Here is a 22,015-nt window from a genome sequence, read left to right as displayed (position 1 = left end):
TTTGGCTGGCCGCATAAATTAATGGCCCTTAATAGTGATTGCGACACATGAAAATCGACCGCAATGGACGCCCACATCATCAATTCCGTTCCATTTGGCCCACAGAGCGTATGCACAATGTGTCACTCGAGTTTATCGATCAGCAGCGGGTCAATTATGACCCAGCGGCTTGTCCAAAATTATGAAATACGGCTGGGGATAGAATAGGTGGAGGTTGAGGGTGGGTTTGGTCTGTTTGTTGGAAAATGGCTTGGCGCAATGGCAACTTGTCATAAGTGAAATATTTATTGACATTGACTTCTATGGGGCTCTTTTGGAGCACCCACAGTCATAATAATAAATGACCCGTTAAAAGAAGGGAGAATGGCAGAGCGTTTCTATTTTTTTGTATCAGCTTTTATTTACCAAAATGCAAATAGCCGGCAAACAATTTTTTATTTTGCCCCTGAGAACTGAGAGAACTGGAGAACTTTGAATACGCTAGTGTGCTCACACGCTGCGAGAAAATATGTGAACTTGTCATGCAATGTTAACGAAGCCCGTGACGTCATCACCCGAGTGTCAGCGAAGCGAGAACTGAGTAACAAAATAAAGACGGAGAAAAAATCGAGTAAACCAGTATACGTATATGTAGCACTGACCTCCAAAACGTAGCCGCTTCTCTGTGACGTCACCGAATTAATTTTAATCATGAGCGAGCATTTAAATTATTTTCTTTGCCCAACTCACCGCCGCTTCCCTCTTTCGAAATTATAATTATACTTATAATCCATTCGTAAGCTTTGAGCGTTAGCTAATTAAAATTAATTAATGTGCCCAATTGTGTAGACGAAAACGAGCGTTAAAGCCTAACCAGATGTTAAATGATGTTGTTATTTCCCTTACTTGGAATTTGTTTGGTTTCACTGTTTATTCTGCTTATTCTGTTTTTTGTTTTTTTGTTTTCGGAAGTATTCTGGCAGAGTTTTTTTAGATTACGCCTATTTGTCGCATGATGAATTGCCCGGGATTAAGATTACAAATTGATAAGAATTATTCCAGTGGCCTTTGGAAAATTCGTTGCTTATGGAACATGATAGCATGCATTAAATAAAAATCAAATGAAGTAAGATATTTTAAGGCTATTTTTATACAATATTTGTAATAGAGAAAAGTAGTGTCCTATTAAAGATAACTATTTATTATTACAAATAAGAAAAATTCATTCCCTTAATAGACTCTGTTGAAAATTGGCCAATAAAAGCTATCTTTGATTATTTAGAATTCTTATCAATTTTCAAAACGTTTTGCCAAGAGCATCTGCTATTTTTTTATCATATCAACTGGGCAAGAAATATTCCGTTTCACCCATCGAACCCAACAAGTATCGATTAACCCAAAATAAAGCATGACAAAAAAACAAACAAAAAGCACCCCGCAGGGCTTTTAATTTGAGCAAACTTTTGTGAATAAATATTTATTTGGTATTTATTTGCTTTTTGTTACATTTGGCTGTCTATACTGGCCCGCTGCGCCTATCGTTGAATTCACATGGCATTCAGATACTGAATAAACTGAAATCAAACAAAATTTAAGTTAGCTTCTCTTTTTGGGCGACGTCAAAACTTGTTTGTCTTTGCTGGATTTTTTTGGCTTTTGCGTTTTGCTTGTTTTTCGAATTTGTCAAAGCAGCTTCATAACTTCAGCTGTTGTTGTTGATTATTTGCGTTGTAGCGACAGCTCCGAAGTTTGCCAACAATAATGACATCATCGTCGGCTTAAAGTTTGAAGTCATGGCAAATGACGTTATAAGATGAATGAACGCCAAGAGTCAAAATACAGGCGATTAAGCTGAAGAGGTGCTGAAAAAATCATGGAAAATTTAAGCGTAATTTGAGGAGCTTAAAAAGTTAAAAAACACCCTTTAGCGGCTTTGACTTTTGATTGGATGAAAACAATTAAATTAATAGTGAAATGGAAGAACTAAATAATTAAACAAATTTTAAAAAGCTTCGAAAAAGTTCACAATGCTATTATTTTTCAATTAGAAAAAGTTGCTGTTCAAATCAGTAAATATTTTATCAGTTACACTGCATTTTAAACAGTTTCAGCTTTCAATCTCACCATAAAATCATTGAAACTGTATTTTCGCTAATCCAAAAACAAAGCCAAAGAATTGTACACCCGGCACCGCATTTACACATCATCGAATAACCCCCTGAAACGACAAACCCCCTCCGCCCATGGAGACGCGGCACTTAATTAACATTGGTCAACAAGTTTAGATCGATAAATTTTTGTGCAAAAACACGTCCGAATGGCGCATATAAAATATGGCTAAAACCGAAATGAAAAAGTAATATAAAACGAATTCAGTTTGAAATTGGTTTAGCGATTTGTTGCTGTTTTTGTTTAATTGTCATAAGCCAAAAACCGCAACGGGTAAAATTGTTTGCTTTTTGGCGTACGTGTTTCAATTTTTAAATATTTTTACCTTTGTTGGGGGGACTATTTTAATATTCTGCGATATTCATATGTATACGGTTTTTTTTTAGTCTGCTTTATAATTGAGTAGAGATTTGTAGTTATTTATGGAAATTAAAAACGAAGTCAACTTGTTACGCATACGCCATGTTGGGCGTAGCTAATTTTTGATGCTCTGCTTTCTTTTGCATCTTTGACGCTTGTTAATTTTTAAGCAAAGAAAGTTATAAGAAGTTACCAGCTAGCATTTACATACAATTTTGTGCTTCCTCTCCATTTCTATCTATATGTTCACGTCTCTTTTGGCTACTTGCATAAGTTAATTTAGTATTTGTCTTGGTAGGAGTTTGCCTTTTTCTCATTTTATTTTGATGTTGAGTGTTTTGGGTGTCACTGAGTGCAACTTTTGGCCTGGCCAACTAGCGGAGTACATTTTATGTATGCAGCTGCCTTTGCACAGCTTGGAACTTTTAGCCCGCTTGCCACGCCCACTTTCCACCTCGCCCACACACAAACACACACACAGCTGCAGGAAGCTGCTGGCCCCCAAGAAGTATGCTAAGAAAAATAGCATGCAGAAAAAGAAACCGACATTTTCTCATTTCGCTGAGGAACAGGAAACGAAAACTTTCGCAATGGCCTCACCCAACAGAATTCAATTTGTAAGCATATATGCTTTTTATGTAAGCTGCAGAAGTGTGTCTCCTTAAGCTGATTAGTAGAGTAGCTGAAATATAAATATATAAGTTGTAAATATCAAAAATGAAATGTTATATTTTTAAACGTAGCCATATGTTTGAATATTTTCAAGCTTTAATCCCATTTTTTGCAACACACATCTTAGGAACAAAAGCCTCGTAATAAAACTGAGTTAACGAAATACGTGAGTGAAGCAAAATGTTTCTTTTTTCTTCTTAATCTGTAATCGTCTTTTCCCACAAACTGCTTTAGTAACCCCTTTGCCAAAAGCTTCAATTAAAATCTCCTCAAAAGCAAACTTACACAAAAAGAAAGCTGATCAACAAAATACACATCTCGAGCGGGAAAAAAGTAATTTTGACTTGCATAGGCCAAAGGAAATTCTGGCAATTAATTTAAGCAAATTTCGGCAGATATGTATACCGAAAACTGCTTTTGGGCCAACTGAAAACGCAATTCCAGCCAAGCCAAGAGAAAACGATTTGGGGTTGCGGTGGCTTGTAAACACTTTAAATTCCGTCTTTAAGCCAAATGTTTGGAGAATATGTATACAGTATATCCACCTGTTTTATTTGCCTGCATTATCCACTCTATTGGGTCCGGGGCCTCCAGCCGTCTGCAGTTACCTCAACCGGCAACTTAATCATCGCAAATGCACACATCTATAAACTCGATGCTGATGCGAAACGGAAATGAAGTTCTGGTTGCCTTCCTTTTCCGACCGCCGCACTTATGCTCCTTAAGTAGTGCCAGCAGCGATTGTGGCCGCTGCTCTTGGTCCTTCTGCTGCGATAAGTCTCCTGGCTGACATCCAAACAGAGCCTGCCAGCAACGAATGATAGAAAAGAAAGCCCGGCAGCTGAATAGGAGAGCTCCTGACATGTGTAGCCAAGCAAATACAACTACAGTGGACCTTCTTGACTCACAAATATGAAATTATTATAAAATAATTTTTTTTTCGAAACCTAACAGATTTTTAATATGTTGGTTAATAGAATTTATTTATTTATATTTTTGAAATTCTAAAATTCCTTATTCAAATTTGTCTAACTTTTAGATACTCTGAATACAACATTACTATTGATTGATGATTATATAATTATGGCTTCAATTTTTAGTTTAAAAGAATTTAAATTGTGATTGAAAATGTTACAATATCTTATTCAAACTAGCTTGACATAAATATTATACTTGCTGTTGGAATTTATTTTTAAAATCATTTTGAATCACAGAAAATAACCGATAGCCAAGTGGAACTTTATGCTGCTGCGAGCAACTTAAAAATTCTGGCTGTGCAACATGGATCTAAGCCAATTAAATGCACTTTGTTGGCCAATTAAAATGTGGGCAAAGAGGGTCTGCTGAGCAGGGCCGTCCGTTTGGGGCAGGCCTAAACATACATATATGCAGTGTGTAGTTTGCAGTTTGCAGTGTGCAATGTGCATAATTGAATCGCAGGCATAGGCCATCTCCGTCTGCCTGTTGGCCCCTGTTAGCCGCCTCTCGCTCTCAATTATGCTGGCAGCGTCAACAGCATGAGATTGACTTAATTATGTCGCAGGACAACACACATAGATACTCACGCACACAGCGCGAGGAGGGAAATGAAAGGAAAGGAAAGGAAAGGAGTTGAACAAACACGCTTTTCGCGCTGAGCGTTGATTATGCAAAAATGGGGAGATGCCCCGAAGAAGGAATTATAATTACAAAATATAAAGCAGGCACTTGAGACACGTTGCCAGCCAGACAAGGAGCCAAGGATCGACAGGACCTGCAGTCTGCAGCAAAATCCTAGTTGGGTTAGTTTGCTCCTGCACCTGCATCTGCACCTGCACCTGCCGGTTGCTTTGGTTGGCGCCTAACGAGCGGGGCTAAGGACCATGATGGATGTAAACAAAAAGATGGCAACAAAAAACATATAAAACTTAAAGCCCCCAACGAAGTTAGGATGCCCTGGCTTTAGATTAAGCTTATGAATATTGATAGTTTCAGAAGCGGCAGTGAGAAGCGGCAAAAGCTTAGGGAGTTTATAGCCTTAAATGTTGCTCCTGACACATTTTCTGGCATAGCACTTTTAAAAGTCAACATTTTCCTCTTGTCATTTTTGGTTCGATATTTCTAATTAAATTAGGTTAGAGATGAAAGCATAAGACATTTTTTAGATTTTGAGAAACTCCCATATATATCCTTTAACCTTTCAAGATGCAATGTTCATAAAAAAGGGTTTTCTGTAAAGTCGTTAAGTTGTTTATTTTTAAAACACCAATAAATCTAAGTTACTAACCCTTGTGGATAGTAGCATTTCTTGAAATTTCTATAATAGATGTATCTTTATTAAATAAAGAATTATTTGTACCATTCAAAAATCTAAAACTAAGTTCACAATTCAAATTTTATAAGAGCTCTTTGCATTAAAACTAAACCATGTGCTTTCAAAATGACTTCGTGTGGCTTTTGAAGATCTAGGGTAGGCACTTGGCACTCAAAGGATTAGCAGCTGTCGATCTATCAAGCGTAATTGCGTCTAATTGTAGGTACCACTCCCCAAACGTCTCATTATGTCTTTTGGACTGAATAGTAGTGCGAATCCGCCGGGAGATGATCGTCCCAGCATTCAAATTTCACTAACCACACGCACAAAAGCGGAGCGTGCCAGACAGAAATAACACGAATGAACTGGAGGGGGTGGTAAATGGTGGTCTAGTGGGTGGTGGTTTGGGGGTAATGGGTGGTTGGCTGGCTTTTGCATAACGCTTCGTCTTCTGTTTTCTGTCAGGTGCACGTGGCTGGCTGCACCTGCACTTGCATAACTCAGCTCGAACACCGCCCACCTGCCGCCCTTCACACTAAGCTCTTAGTTGGGGTCAGGCTTTGCAATTATAATTGCATTCAACCCGAACTCAAATGCAAACGCAAACTGGGTGCCAAAACAGTGCCAAATGGAAGGTGCAGGAGGAGGACTTCTTGGCGAGTTAACTGCGGTCGGGATGTCTAACTAATTTGGCATGGCATACTTTAAGGCGCGCTCACACTTTGAGCGACAAATTAACGCCGCATTAATGGCACGCCACCTCCTCTGAATAACCCTCTATCTTTCTCTCTTTGTGCAACACAAGAGAGGGAGTGAGATAGAGGGGCACTTCCGGCCATAGAGGTTGCTGTGCGACTTCCGCTGCGCAGCGGAAACTGCGGTAACGCCCCTCGACATTCATATATGCACGGATGTACGCACAGCCAAGTCCGGATTAATAGATTATGGTTAGATATTAATGGGTTTAATTGTGTTTTAATATTTTATACTTCAACTAAGTGCTGTTAAAATTCCGAAATATAATGGGAATGCTACTAGTTAAGTTCAAAATGCACTATACAAAAGAATTATACCAACGGAATAGTAAATATATTCAATACTATCTTTATAAGCTTTTTGAATGATTTGGCTTTATTTAAACTTTTATCTATTTATATCAGCCATTGAAGAACAGATGCCTGCAGTTCAAGGATTTCACTTTCAATGCTGTTTTTTTGAACGCCGTTGTATATCTGAAAAGGGGAAAAGCGGTTTGAGTGAGGGGGCACCATCTGCGCCAAGCGGAAAATTAGGCAACAACTCAGGCCCATTGAATTATCACACTCAGCGGAGGACAAACCGAACAGATGGGTAGAGTCAGAGGGTTAGACCATTGGGAGGGCTATTCAAAACGCAATTTGGCCCGCTCCTTGAAATGCACTCGAAATTCAGCAAAGCACAGCTGAGCTGAGCTCCCCTTCTGCTCCTCCTCATTAGGCAATCAATTGGCAATCAGCACTTGAGCGTATCGACAAACCATTAAACAAGCGTTAACCCAGGCACTTACCACCCTTCCGTATCTTGCAGATCATACGCGAACGACTGCCGGATTATCCGGTGCGGAGCAGTCTGGTGTGGAACAGTTCGCCGGGCGCTCTGCTCACGTTGCCCACCTTCGCCGACAGTTCAAGGTTGGTTCTGGTCCTTCACACCCCCCAATAGATATATCTTGTGGTACAACCTTGTAGCTCAATCGATTATGACCCTCGTTTCAGATACATGCCGTTTCTGCTGAACTCAATGGGTGCGGAACCACGTCACAATTACACGGCGGTTATCTACGTCCAGATTGGCGCCGCCCTGGGTCCGAATGCAGCGCTTTACAAGCTAGTCAGGACCATCACGAAGAGCCAGTTCGTGGAGAGGGTGAGTTTAGATAGTCCATAGTACTACAAAGAAAAATATTCATAGTACTTTTCACTTTTTACCCCCAGATCCTTGTCCTTTGGGCAGCCGATCGACCGCTGCCCTTGAAGAAACGCTGGCCCCCCACCAACCACATACCCTTGCATGTGATTTCCTTGGGGGGCAGCACGAGGAGCAGCCAGGGAGCTGGACCCACAAGCCAGACGACTGAGGGACGACCGAGCATATCACAACGATTCCTGCCCTACGAAGAGATTCAGACGGATGCCGTACTGTCGCTGGATGAAGATGCCATACTCAATACGGATGAACTGGACTTTGCCTACACGGTGTGGAGGGATTTTCCCGAGCGCATCGTTGGCTATCCGGCGAGAGCTCACTTCTGGGATGATTCCAAGGTGGGTTTGAGCTCAGATGATATACTTCATAAGACCTACCATGTAACCCTATGCTTGCAGAACGCCTGGGGCTATACGTCCAAGTGGACGAACTACTATTCAATTGTGCTAACTGGGGCGGCATTCTACCACCGCTACTACAACTACTTGTACACCAACTGGCTGTCGTTGCTGCTACTTAAGACTGTACAGCAGTCCTCCAACTGCGAGGACATCCTAATGAACCTGCTGGTCTCGCACGTGACCAGGAAGCCGCCGATCAAGGTGACGCAGCGCAAGGGCTACAAGGATCGGGAGACGGGCCGTTCGCCCTGGAACGATCCCGACCACTTTATCCAGCGCCAGAGCTGCTTGAATACCTTTGCGGCGGTCTTTGGGTGAGTTCTTATCATTGGCGAGAGTTAAAGTATTCAGAAAGTTAAAGAAGTCTCAGAAGAATCGGTTTTATTATACCCGTTACTCGTAGAGTAAAAGGGTATACTAGATTCGTCGGAAAGTATGTAACAGGCAGAAGGAAGCGTTTCCGACCCCATAAAGTATATATATTCTTGATCAGGATCACTAGCCGAGTCGATCTAACCATGTCCGTCTGTCCGTCTGTCCGTCTGTCCGTCTGTCTGTCCGGATGAACGCTGAGATCTTGGAAACTATGAGAGCTAGGCTATTGAGATTTGGCGAGCAGATTCCTGAGCTTCTTACGCAGCGCAAGTTTGTTTCAGTAGAGTGCCACGCCCACTCTAACGCCCACAAACCGCCCAAAACTGTGGCTTCTACAGTTTTGATGCTAGAGTAAAAATTTAAACTGAAATGAATTGTTCTTAGCAATACCTATCGATTGACCCAAAAAAAAGTTTGCCACGCCCACTTGGACGCCCACAAACCGCCCACAAACTTCAAAAAATCGTAAATATGAACGCGGATATCTCGGAAACTATCAAAGATAGAGTATTGGGATTTCAGATTTAGATTCCGTAGCTTTGTACGCAGCGCAGGTTTATTATGCGAATATGCCACGCCCACTCTACCGCCCACAAACCGCCCAAGCCTGTGGCGCTCAAAATTTTTATGCTAGATAAAAAATTTTAACTGAAATGTATTGGTCTCGTCAATACCTATCGATTGATCCTAAAAAAATTTGCCACGCCTACCCTAACGCCCACAATGCTTAAATCTGTCTTCCGCCGGTAGGTGGCGCATTTAAATCTCGCTTTGCTGCTTGCATATCTCCATTTACCTTTGGTCCCTTTAGCTGAGTAACGGGTATCTGATAGTCGAGGTACTCGACTATAGCGTTCTTCCTTGTTTTTAATTAGACTTATCCTTAAACTTATGTATCCACTCATCTATAAGAAACTTTAGTTCTTGAATATAATTATAAAGTTAACTCCGATAGGCAAGTAGAAAGGACCTAAGCATTTCTGACTGAAATCTGTTGCCAATGGGAATGGCACAGAAAGCTTGTTTGTGAGAACTTGATTAGTTCGCCTTGCTCTGAAGAATTCGCGGTTTCATATTTTCAGATACACATGAATGGAATAATTGGTCAGCACATTCAAATTTGTTATTATGGTCAATAGTAGTTTCTCATTTTCTGAAGAATTCACGTTTTAATAAAGTTAAGTTAAATTATAATATATTTTAAAATTATAATAGGTAGCATTTAAGTCTTAGTCTATAACAAGTGTGCACATTTTATCAATCTACCTTCCCCTTTTATCTTTTCAGCTATATGCCGCTGATACGTTCCAATTTGCGCATGGATCCCATGCTGTATCGTGATCCAGTTTCCAATTTGCGCAAGAAATATCGCCAGATCGAGTTGGTCGGCAGCTAGCGATATGTGCATCCTGGCAATAGCTACAAGCGTTAAGAGTACTGAATACATATACACCACACAACCACAGCCACAGCAATACCAATACTAATACCAATACGAACACAGACAGACACAAACACAAACACACACATAAGTTTAGATGAAATGCTGTTTTTTGACGCTGGCCAAGCGATGCAAGAACTATGTTAATTATTATTAGTAGCGAAAAGAAGGAAGGAAGGAACTTAGTTAGGAGCCAACGGGCGTTTGTAAATGTATGCATGTGTACATCGATGTGAGCATCCGGCATCCTTTGCAGTTATATATGCAATGTGTATATATAGACTCTAAATACGATTATGTGAATTAGCCTAGTTAACTTAACTGCAAGCGAAGCAAACGATTTTTGCCATCTTTTTTGCTAATTTCAAATTAGCTGCGCTTAGCAAATTTTCTATATGCATACATAAATGGATATATGTATAGGGACATAAGTAGCCGATTTTTTGTACTGTGTGAGTTGAGTTTTGTATGTGTAAATGTTTGTATGTCCTTGTTGTAACTCTCCGTGTATAGTTAGTGATTTATCAATGTGAACGAACGTATGTGCGGACATGGCAAAGTCGTCTCCTTTTCAGTTTTGAATTCCAACTCGAGGCTCCTTGAATTCCGTTTATAAAGCTAGAGAATCGACTGCATCTTCTGATTATCCGTGGCCATTATGGAGCAACAGCAGCCAACTTTTTTCAGGCCATTCAGCAATGTGTGCACAAAATCCGCAGAGGAGAAGCAATTAACTAATGCTAAGTTAAAGGTTTAAGTAGCTTTCCATTTCCAATTTGTTATGTGCAATTTATTATTTGGACAACTCAGCTTTTAATTCTTAACGTGGCCATTTATTGAAGTACGTAAATCAATTATCAATATGCAATCAACTTTTTAATCACACGCGCATATCAAGAAGAGAGACTCCCCTCACAAGGGAGCGTTTTATGTTTAAGCTACAAGAAGAAATTTCTATACATATACTATAGCAAAAGTATATTTCTATACCTATTTTTTACAACAAATATACACGATTGCAGATAAATTTGATGCCTTTGTTTTATTATTTTATTTTTAATTTACATTTTTTCTTGGCAAAGTCAATTTCCAAGTGCGAAGGGCAATAAGAGCTAAAAGCAATAACTATGCTTCAACATATCAAATGATTTTGAAACTACCGTTTTGTGTTTATGCTTATTGATTATTGTTTTGGTTACTTTTTAAATATTTTGGAACTCTATTTTGTATTAATTTTCATATATTTGATATCTGATATTTTTTTATGCATACTGTTTTATATATATGTTTAAAATTGTAATACACTTGAAACTGAATGTTTCTCTGAATAATTTAAAACATTTGATTACATTTTTTGTAACTATAACTGCTCTATTATTTTATATTTGTAACCTTTTTAGTTAAATGGTTCTTAAGAACCGAACGACAGACTATAGTGGGAAATCGATTGACGCCAACTTGGAATATTGCCCAAACTCTCGAAACTCTTGACTGCCAAACGGCGAAATTGTTTAGCATTTATCAGTCAAATATGCTTATCGGCAGCATGAATATATACGAATATGAATGGATATGGTATGGATGCTGTGCGGATGTCAAAACATGACTGCGCCAGCGAGCAGACAGAATAAGAGACGGAATGCAGCGGACGGACAGGGACGACAAATGCAATGAAATGTTCCCTATCAGCATGCACATAAATCAAACATTTCAAACAAACATTTTTGCCGTTGACTACGAATAATAATAATCAAAAATGCCAGCTATATGGATATGCATATTCGGAATGTGTGTGGCCCAAGGCGAAGGATATGCACAGCACACACACACATGAAGCACACTCACATACACTGCGACATCTACATACGTATACATATAGGCAACTGAAATGTTGAAACCGAATCAGATCAAATTTTGTACAGTGCGTTTTATTTTTTGTATCTGTGTGTAAAGGATATTTGTATTATAACTCGTATATAATTGTATTTGTGAATTTGTATTTGACACAACAACAAAGACAAGGTAAACGAAAACGAAAACACAAAAAACAGACAATTGCACTTTTTATACAGATTTAACAAACAAAAAGGTAAACATAGTGGAATTTCTTAACCAAGACGAAAGCAAACAAACATAACAATACAAAACAACTTGACCAAAAATATTAAAAAGGCTCCTTGATCCCGCCCCGCCCACACAAAAATAAATGGAAAACAAAAACCGGAGTAGAAAGGCCAAACACAAACACAAAACGATTGCAAAAGCCATTAATTAATAACAATAAAATTATTATCGCAGCCTGCGAAACGGTAATCAAATTTATTGCATTAACATTAACATGGAGCAGCGCAAAGTAAAAAAAATCCTGAAAAACCAACCAATCTTAATGAAATGAGAATAATATTGAAATACGAATATGGATGTTGTGATACAATTGAAAATTGCATGTGCTCTCATTAATACATATAGACTTTTAACCCCCATGTCCTTCCTCTCTCCTCGTCCTGGCATTCATTCATTCACATCCCCGCGCATTCCATTCATTTATTTCATTTGCTTTATAGGGATAATTGTGCATAATCAATTATTTTGCCACATTTAACTGGACAAGCCATGTGCGAAAAAATTCCACAGAGAATTCTCGTTCACTTAATATTCCGATGGGCTATTCAGTAAAATAAAATCATCATACGGTGATTTTCGCTTTGCATAAAAGGAAGGTTAAAAAATGGTTAGTGCAATTTTAAAGGGGTAAATTCGGTTATATAAAGCTTAGGCTGTCTTAAAAATAATTTCAAAATAATTATGTTTATCTAAAACTTAGTTAAACAGCAACTTTTCTTCTGCCAATCTCAAAACTTGCTGCCCCAAAGATAATTTGCATAGAATGGCTTGACAAAAACGACAATAAAGTGTGAAGAAAAAGTGTTTGGAAAGATACAAAGTACTACCATTTATTGTTTCTACTATATTATACAAAACTATATCTAACCAAATATCATTTTGTGGAGCTTAACCTATTAATATCCGTGTGTTGACTATGCTTTAATGAAAACATATCTGAGCTTAAGATTGATACTCTGAAATAGATCCACTCACATGGCCCATCAAATCACTGCGAAAAGCCCATTATTTCAATTGGAATCAACTCAAACTAACGAATGTCTCTTGTCAAATTAAATGAAATTTAAATTTGTTTCAGTACACTTTCATTGGCAAATATGAGATGATTGGCATGTTGCAGAAAAAGTAATGTAAATGCAAACCGTTCATGAAAATATGTATTTATACTCTCCCCATTTGTTTGTCCATGGTAAATAATACTTTCAATTTGTACAGAAACCAAAAGAAATCCGTGTTGAACTGCAAGTAAATTAAAACCAAAATATATATAGTGAATGTGCTTAAAACTATTGCCTAGTAATGATTGTTAAAGCTTAAGGCATACACATACACCCACAACCACACCCACACCAACACCACATACCCACACAGACATGAATAAATGTAAATTACATAAATAAACCCATTAAAGCGAAAACCTAGTAAGCCTATACCATAATTTATTGGCAAAACATCGCAGCAGAAATATTATATATATATGTATTCTATATATATATATAAAAAAGAACAAATGTGATTTTTGAATAAAAATTAAACTGAAACTTGAACCGTTTTTCGTATCTCTCCTCTAAGTTAAGCTGCTAATGCATTTTCAATTAAACAAGGTGTAAGAGCAACCCCAATCTAAACACATTTGTGCCAAAGTTTGCGCAAGGAATTAGCGGCAAACTTTTCAGCGTGCTGAAAATTTTGTTGCCGTAAAATGCGTTGCCATGTTTCTGGTTTGCCGAACTAAGAGGAAAAACTTAATTTACGTACACACACCCCTCTCTGAAGTCTACTTTGCTCTGGAAAATTAATATAATGCACTGGCTCCGCATGTCTGCAATGAAATTCCGCGGTTTGCATGCCTTTATGCAGCGTGGTGACGAAGCACTCACCCAATGGCAATTATGGACTGCCATCGATATTGCGGGGTGTCCTATAATTAAGTCGATTATGGAACGCTTTTAGGAGTAATTTAACTGATGTATTTTGCTTTTGTCTAGGAACAGTCACAGGAACTTTTATCGATATGTTGATAGCTCGTAAGTATTTTATGTATTTTAAGTCTGAAGTTATGGTAACATAAAAGCAACTCTTCTGGATAAACACCTACAAAGAATTTAGGGTATAACAAATATATATCCCAACCATTAGATTTCTAAAAGTTTGTAGCTTGAAAGCTTATTTTTCTTTCAAGAAATATTTTGGAATATCTTAAATTTAGTGATTTTACTAAAGAAATAATGATGATATCGTTTAATTAAGTGCTTGTTTTGTTCTTAGGTATTTTAAAATCCTTGGTATATAAAATAAAAATGGTAGTAAAACTCCATTATCCGTTGAATAGGTCATAGTTGTTCTACTTTTTAAAGTTCATCCTTGCCTTTTGGGCCATTTTCCAGCTGTTCTTACTTCATACATACAAGCAACTTTTCCTGGATAAGCACCTACAAAGAATTCAGGGTATAACAAATATATATCCTACCCATTAGTTTTTATATAAGTTTGGAACACCTTAATTATATTGATTTTACTAAAGAAATAATGATAATATCGTTTAATTAAGTGCTTGTTTTGTTCTTACGTATTTTAAAAACCTAGGTATATTAAATGTAAATGGTAGTGAAACTCCATTTTCCGTTGAATAGGTCATAGTTGTTCTACTTTTTAAAGTTCATCCTTGCCTTTTGGGCTATTTTCCAGCTGTTCTTACTTCATAGGGGGGCTACAATTTTTTCAGGATTTAATTTAGCAGCACACTGGCGACCCCTGGCGGCGGTCACTTGCTTCCGCCAGGATGCCTTTGCCTGCTGTTGACATTGCCAAGGTTGTTGTTGCATGTTGCTGATGTCGCAGTTGCTGCAACTACAACACTCTTTTTGCCAGAGTGTGTGAGTGATGCTTTATGCAGGCAACAAAGAGGCCGCCAGAGTGCCACGCCCCCACAACTACAGTACTCCCCCTTTGGAATGTCCTCAAAAACAGCTAGCTTACGTGGGGACAACGTAAAAGTAGGCAACACATATGTACGCTAGTTTCTTTTTTGCAGCTGCAATATTTTGCATTAATTAGAAAGTGGGCCATGTTCCGGCATCCTTTCACCCCCTTTCACCCGCTAAGTACTGCCAACTTGTGTGTGCGGTTAGGGGCATAAACAAAATGGCTGCCGCTGTTAGCAATTCGCGTTGTTTGTCTGCGGAACCGTTAAATTAGGCTTAAAGCAACTGCCAACACAGCCCAAAACAACTTCTATGCATTGTTTTGTTAAATACTTTACGCAAATTGCCCGCTCACCCTATGCCTTTTGTAGTTTCTGCTAATTACGTAATTTCCTCGGCTGGTGTTGGGTGTTTTTACCATAGCAATTCCGCAGAGTTGCAGTGCATTTCAAATGTTTTCCTAGTTATTTCAGGGGGTTGTTGGATCATAAATATATCACTCCTTGCTAATTAATTAAAATTGCATGCAAAATGTTTAGCAGCTTTGGTTTCGTAACTTCAAATTTTGCCAAACTTATATGTCAAACATATTGAATTAGGTGTATCGCGATTAATTTTTAAACAAAATTCCTAATAACAACTCGTTTGTAAACCGAAAGCTTGTAAACATTCCATAACGCAGTGTAAAAATTTTAAACAAAGTTCAAAACTTTTATTTATTATTATTTTTCTGGCTTGCAGAAATACTGCCAATAAAATCCAATACCCGTTTAAAAAAAGGAACAAATTTATTTAATTTGTGTCAAAAAATACCTGTCGAACTTGGCCTTACCTAATGGGATTTAGCCTCGAAACATATTTATGCATAAATTCATCGCATTGTAAAATTCTATCACAAGTGTTTACGACTCGTTAACTAAACGATTTTGTGTACGAACGTGCAACAAATATTTGCGGAGATATGCCAAAAGCAACGTCGACGACATCTGATGCCATTGTTTAGCAAAAATATGAAAATATGAAACAGAATTCGAATCGGTGAAGCAGTCAACCTCTGGCAGGAACTGAAACAGAAGCCATAGCAATCAGGCAGCAACCCACATCCCTCAGATTTTTCATCTCGGAAATTTCTGCAGGGAAATGGGGGAAAATACACGCAGCTCGCTCTGGCAGAAAACTAAAAACTTTGCCAGGCATTTTGTATATACAAATATATATGTAGAAAGCATACTCTCTCTGAATAAAAAAAGAAAACAAAATCACTGCGATGCCAACAAGAAACAATTGGCTTTTATTGAAGTAAAATTTAATAAAGAAGTTTTCAATATGCTTTGGCAATATGTAAACAATCAACTCGGCTCCAAAAATCATAAATATTTTCATTACGAGAATGCAACAAAGGCCAAACTTTCGGCGACTTGAGGGTTTCCGCCTGAAGTGTCCTTGTTGTTGCTATTGTTCGGATTCGAGTGCAGCTGCCAAAATTTCCCAATATGCACTCCACAAATATTTGTATAAATTTCAGTACAATTTGTATTTCCATTTAGGGTCTCCGTTTACAAGTGTTGACAGCAAGTTTTGTGTCAAACGTCCTTATGACGAATTTATTGGACGGAGGCAAAAAAGTATTATCAACATTCAAGCGTCAGAACAATATGTAGCCTTAGGTCAGCCAACAGTTTGGGCTGACAGCGGGAAACAGATGGCCAGGAAAAGGGAAAGAACCAGGTGCGAAATCCAAATTAATTCTAAGAGGTGAAATGGAGGTTGGAATTTATTGACCCCCAAGAAATATCTGCTAGTTTGAATTAATTTATATTAATGGGCATTTAAAATATATTTACTTCTGCTCAGAAATTTTTCGAGGCCTTTTAATAATTTTCAGGTTTAATGTTTAAATGCCATTTTTATTTGAATGCATTTCCGCCTTAATAAATATTTTAAATCTTTAGTTTCAAAGCAGTATAAAACCCCTAAATAAATATCAACTTTTCTAAAAATTCGTTTTTAAATCATCGTGCCTTCCCACGCTTTTATTTATAATACCTATAGACCTATAGACGGGCAATTAACAAAATTTCACCTGCCATCAACCTTTACCGGGATTTTTACAGCACTCGGCCAGGCTAATTTGTTTACTGCCACCAACTGGCCCACACACACATGTGCATATTGACCAAACTAGGCCGTCATTGCCATTTATTATAATTGAACAGCGACCCGCACAAAACCAAACTGCGAACCGCCAACCATCGCGGGCATAAATTGATTAACTTGCCATTGGCCAGGCCGAAAGATATACGGGGTATCGGGGAGATGGAGTGAAAGGGTGGCCTCCAGTGGGGCGACCATTTAAATGTGCACTTTGCGTTTCATAATTAACTGAAAATTATGTGCGTCGGTCCAGCAAAGACACAGGCCAACGCCATAACCAGAAATCCCACAAAAAACATTTAGAACAAATTCGCTTTCCTAATGAAATTATCACCAAAATAAAAAAATTAAAATTTAAAAATATTATTACAAGGAAAATAGATTTTAGAACCTGTTCCCCTCATTCTTAAGTTTATATTATTTTTTAAACTATTTAGCAGAACATAAATGATACATTTTTAAGCTGGGGACATTACTAAGTTAATATTGGCTTATTGGTTAATATCATAATTTATAAGTTATTATCAGAAGTATTAGCTGATAGTTTTGGGCAGTGTTTTCAGCCGGCAAAGACGATTTTATGCTCGTAATCGGTGCAGGTCAACAAACAAATTACGTTTTAAACTAATTAAAATACATAAATGTGGGGACATGATGCTGGAGCAGTCGCATCAATCCAACCACACTCACATCCAAGATAATTGCTGACATTCCGGCAGTCGGCAGTTGGCATTCAGCGATCGCCCGCCGAACTCCGTAGACCGGAACTCCGCCCCGTCGAACAGAGTCACCGACTCTCTGGCAAACTAACAACATCTGATTTGGGTTCGGAATCGGATCTATCCATACAACCACCACCACCGGCAACACCATGTTGGGCAAGTGGGGAAATTACGGCAGCATTATGGTACATTATCTGCTGCTGACTCCGAAAACCCAGCGACAACTTCATTTGCCAAGGGGAGTGAGATGGTATGGGGGCAGGAAAGGGAAGGGGAGAGTAGAGAGTTGTGAAGCAGGGAAAAATTTATGTTTGACATTAACAGCAATGCGGAATTCGATGAAAAACAAGAACGAGGGAGGAACCAGAAGTTCTGGATCCAAAAAATAGTAACCTGTATTATTTTAAGTAAGAAGGTTTCTTCTTGTGCTTTCTAATGATCTGAAAATATCTATGCATTATCGATATTGTTTTAACACTAATGGGACCACCCCCATTAATTATTACTTAATGCTAAAACATTTCCGGATCAGCCCATTTAACGAAGAATTGCAAAAGAACATACTAGAATACTGTCCAATTTCAGTCTATAATATACATTGTCTCGAGACTATTTAATTAAACTTACACATGAAAGTTGAGTTCAGTCTGATTCCACGAAATGACGAGTCACAAGCTATTTCTCGTTGACTCGAATTAAAATTGTCATAATTTTTAATGAGTAATTAGCGTGATATCTTTATTAATTTAATAAATAAAATAATTTGGGGCTTATTTAAAGGTGGATTGTTTTAATAAAAAGTTTAAAAGAAAGTGCTAGCACCAGAATTACGAGTAATAACAGACCCCACCCTCGGTGGGACTCAATTGTTGGCAATCGAGAGGGCTGCCTCTTGGGTTTTAGGGTCCAGATCCACATATAGTTCAGGCCCGTTACCATGGCTTTATAGGGAACCTCCCCGACGCGCCCCTGCTTTCTACACTCATTGTTGCTGCTGGATGGTATGGTATATGGTATATGGTATGTTGGTGGTGTCGCTGGTGTTTTGATCTATGGATGCATGAATGATTCGCTGCGCACCGCAGCAACAAAAGCAACAACGACCGTAATGACACCAGAAAACAATTGAAATAATTCTAGCAGAAATTTTTGTTAGCTCACCGACCCAGGGCAGCCAACTTTATTCGTGGTGTGTGCGTTTTTATTTTTTTTTGTGGCTCAGTTTCCATTTCAACGTCGAACGAACGAAAAGTTGCAGCGTAAAAAAATACAATTTCGGTGAAATATTCACACATATTTCGATTTCGGGAAAACTGTACAAAAAAGGCGAACGATAATTAATAAATGCGCTTAAATGCGCCATGAACTATGCAAAAGTTATGTGCTAGAAGTGAGAGCTAAAAAGTGTGCATTGCAAGTGGCAGTCATGTGGAATGCATTAAGGATTCAACAGTTTTTCTGGCTACTACCGATTCTCCTCCACCTGTCGCAATTCTGTTCTGGCCAACAGACCCACATTAAATTGGAGCAGGGGGATCTTATTGGGGTGAGGTCAAGATATTGTAGAGGTTTAAGGAAATTACAGGAACTGAAATCGGTTATTTGCTTGCAGCTCAAGGTCTTTCCGGATGGGACACGTGGCGCTGTGTACGCTTTTCTGGGCATTCCCTATGCCCAAGCTCCTCTTAACGAACTCAGATTTGCTGTAAGTAAAATATTCTTAAATATTTCAGAGATGTTATTAAGGATTTAAAATAAATATTAAAAGGGCATTCTTTAAAGCCGGAAACCAATTAATTACGAGAACCACTGTCTTTACCTATACATTCTATATCTAGGTTGTATATTACCAACAAATGTTCTAAGAAGAAACTGAATTGGGAATTCCCCCTTAGGAGTAAAAGAGAGAAATTTATTTTTATAATTTTTGTTTATCATAAACTACACCTTTAACAGGAACTTGACCAACTTATGTTTAAATGGTGGTCCCATTAATCATATATATAAGTATTTACCTTTAAACTTAGTATCCATGAAGGTCGTTTGATTCATTAAGGCTGAAATACTTACCATTTAATTGCCCAATTTTATATTTCCATCGATAAAAACAACATTTTATCTTCTCCAGCCCGCCAAACCGAGTTCCAGTTTCAATCGCACCCTGCAGGCCACCGCCATGCAGCCCATCTGCCCGCAGCTATCGAACACCATCTACGACGAGAGCTCGGATGGAGGTATTCCCAGATCGGTGGGCACAGACGAGGACTGCCTGTACCTGAACATTTGGACCCCGGAGTCGGGGCTGCGATATGGCAAGCTGCCCATCGTTGTTATTGTCACGGGTGAGGAGTTCGCCTACGACTGGCCCAGAAACCGCATCAATGGCCTGGATCTGGCCGGAGAGGGAATTGTGGTGGTCAGTGTCCAGTACCGGAATAACATCTTCGGATGGCTGAGTCTGGGGGACAAACACCGCCACGTCCCTGGCAACTACGGACTAAGTGATATCCGGATGGCATTGCGCTGGATTCAAAGGAATGCAGATGCCTTTGGCGGCAATCCAGATCTCATAACCCTTTTAGGTCACGGCAGTGGAGGAGCTCCTCTTGCCCTGGCTGCCACTTTGGAGGATTTCAGCCTTGTTAAGAAACTGATGCTCATGTCCCCGGGTCCCGTGATGCGAACTTTGGGTCAGAACCACCAACAGCGGATAGTGGAAACTGGTCAGGTGCTGGTTCAGAAATTGGGCTGCCAGTTCGAGGAGGCCCAGCGTCGCCAGCTGATGGGTTGCCTGAGGCGAAAGAGCCGAGAGGATCTGCTCCGCGCCTACGAAAGTGTCTACAATCATGGCAATGGGAGCGCCCAGCTGGGAGTGATGCTACCCGAAGGTTTGACACTCGAACAACGACTTCAAAACGGAACTCTGCCTTCCCTGCTGCTGGGCATCACCTCCAATGAAGGAGCCTTCCTGCAAGATTATTGGTTGGATGTGGCCCGGGAAGGTCAGGTGGCTCTCCAGAAGTACATCAATCACACAATGCTGCCAAGTGTGTTGCGGGCACTGGAATCGGTTGGCGAGGAGAGCTCCTCCCAATTGGCGGCCATAAGATGGAGGTACTTCAATGGCAAAGGCGAGGGAGTCACCCACCTGCTGACTGGCATGCAACGCCTGCTCTCCGAATCCCTCTACGAAGTTCCCTTCTTCCGCCTCTTGGATCTGCTAAATGGAACCACCAGCTATGCCTACGTGTTCGATCAATCCCATTCGATGGACATGAGGGGCAGGAGGAATCTTTTTGGCGGAGCGTCCCACAGCTCGGATCTTCCATTGCTCCTGGGACCCAGTCTGTTTCAGCAGATAGCTCGTCGGAGATTCAGTGGCGAGGAGGAGCAACTGTGCCGAAAAATAAGAAGTGCCTTTGCCAACTTCATTAAAAATGGTAATCCCACGCCGGGAAGGATCTACGATGGATGGTTGCCCTATAACAAAGAAAACCCATTTGTCTACAGCCTGGGGGAGCAGATGAAGACCTCTCAGGCGGGATCAGTGGATGAGCCGGAGGTGGAGAAGCTACTTAGAGGGGAGGCTGGGGTTCCAGGCCAGGATAGGAGTTTATCGCGTAGCAACCGTCACGATACTTACAGGGCAACTCCCTCCAATTCCTACACGGCCAGCAATCAACAGGATTCGGGTTACTCCAATCACTTGCAGCGGGTCCACGGATTCTGGCAGGTTTTACTCCCACTGGAAAGAGAGGAGGACCTAAGAGGAGGAGGTGCCCTCGGTCAGCGAGTGCGACTCCTGGAGGCGAGTGCCGATGCAGCCAGATACCGACAGGGATTCTATGCCATGTTGGGATTGGTGTGCCTACTCCTCGCCTGCCTCTGCCTGTGCGTTTACCTACTCAAACGAGACCCAAATGCTATGAGAAGACGCAGTGCATCCTCGGCTTCGGACTGCTACAGCTTATGACATAAGTGGTTTCGTTGGACGACCATCTTTGGGGACCGGAAGGACGAGATGCCCTCGACCTCGGGCATTGCAAATGTCGAGTCCTGGCGCAAAGGTGGTCGTGCAACGAAACGGGAACAGAATGGAGGCGGAGGAGCAGAATCCGGAGTTGGAGGAGGACATCATGAGGGGGAGCGACGAGAACAGATTCTCAATAATCAACGTGCAAGGCGTCCCCGCCAATTGCAGCCGTACGATTTCAAGATTACCCACTCTATTGGAGGAGCAGGAACTGGATCAGGATCAGGATTCGGAGCAGCATCTGCAGGAGCAACCAGAAGTGGAGGAGGAGCCAGAGCAGGAGCGGGATCGGGACCTGGAGGTACACTTGGAACTGTTGAGGAACTCCTGGACCCTGTCGCCGGCCAATTCGAGCCGAGTGTGGCTGTTAGGAACTGGCAATACCAGTTGACTTGTGATAAGT

At 40.0% G+C, this 22,015-nt stretch overlaps 2 protein-coding genes across 2 annotated transcripts in view; both read left to right on the top strand.

The window, feature by feature from the left end:
• Positions 1-11,751, top strand: part of LOC119552034 (exostosin-1) — a 76,449-nt gene extending 64,698 nt beyond the window's left edge. The window contains exons 6-10 of the mRNA XM_037861773.1: positions 7,040-7,143; positions 7,228-7,378; positions 7,447-7,776; positions 7,837-8,153; positions 9,502-11,751. Of these exons, the coding sequence (XP_037717701.1) occupies positions 7,040-7,143; positions 7,228-7,378; positions 7,447-7,776; positions 7,837-8,153; positions 9,502-9,610 (1,011 nt within the window). The 3' untranslated portion in view covers positions 9,611-11,751. The remainder of the gene's footprint in view (positions 1-7,039; positions 7,144-7,227; positions 7,379-7,446; positions 7,777-7,836; positions 8,154-9,501) is intronic.
• A 7,012-nt stretch (positions 11,752-18,763) lies between these two features.
• Positions 18,764-21,587, top strand: LOC119550106 (cocaine esterase). Its single transcript, XM_037858587.1, has 3 exons — positions 18,764-19,125; positions 19,192-19,284; positions 19,708-21,587. Exons 1-3 carry the CDS (start codon positions 18,934-18,936, stop codon positions 21,550-21,552), a joined length of 2,130 nt encoding a protein of 709 aa, XP_037714515.1. The 5' UTR covers positions 18,764-18,933; the 3' UTR covers positions 21,553-21,587.
• The last annotated feature ends 428 nt before the right edge of the window (positions 21,588-22,015 follow it).

Source organism: Drosophila subpulchrella, chromosome 2R, assembly GCF_014743375.2.
Source record: "Drosophila subpulchrella strain 33 F10 #4 breed RU33 chromosome 2R, RU_Dsub_v1.1 Primary Assembly, whole genome shotgun sequence".
NCBI classification, from domain to species: domain Eukaryota; kingdom Metazoa; phylum Arthropoda; class Insecta; order Diptera; family Drosophilidae; genus Drosophila; species Drosophila subpulchrella.
Note: the sequence above shows the minus strand (reverse complement) of the source record. Positions and strands in the feature narration are given on the sequence as shown.

Bases quoted from the DNA above. Each gene is read 5' to 3' on its own strand.
- LOC119550106 (XM_037858587.1), top strand. From the start codon at position 18,934: ATGCGCCATGAACTATGCAAAAGTTATGTGCTAGAAGTGAGAGCTAAA. The intron at 19,126-19,191 runs GTGAGGTCAAGA...ATTTGCTTGCAG, and splicing joins AGCAGGGGGATCTTATTGGG to CTCAAGGTCTTTCCGGATGG. The intron at 19,285-19,707 runs GTAAGTAAAATA...TATCTTCTCCAG, and splicing joins TTAACGAACTCAGATTTGCT to CCCGCCAAACCGAGTTCCAG.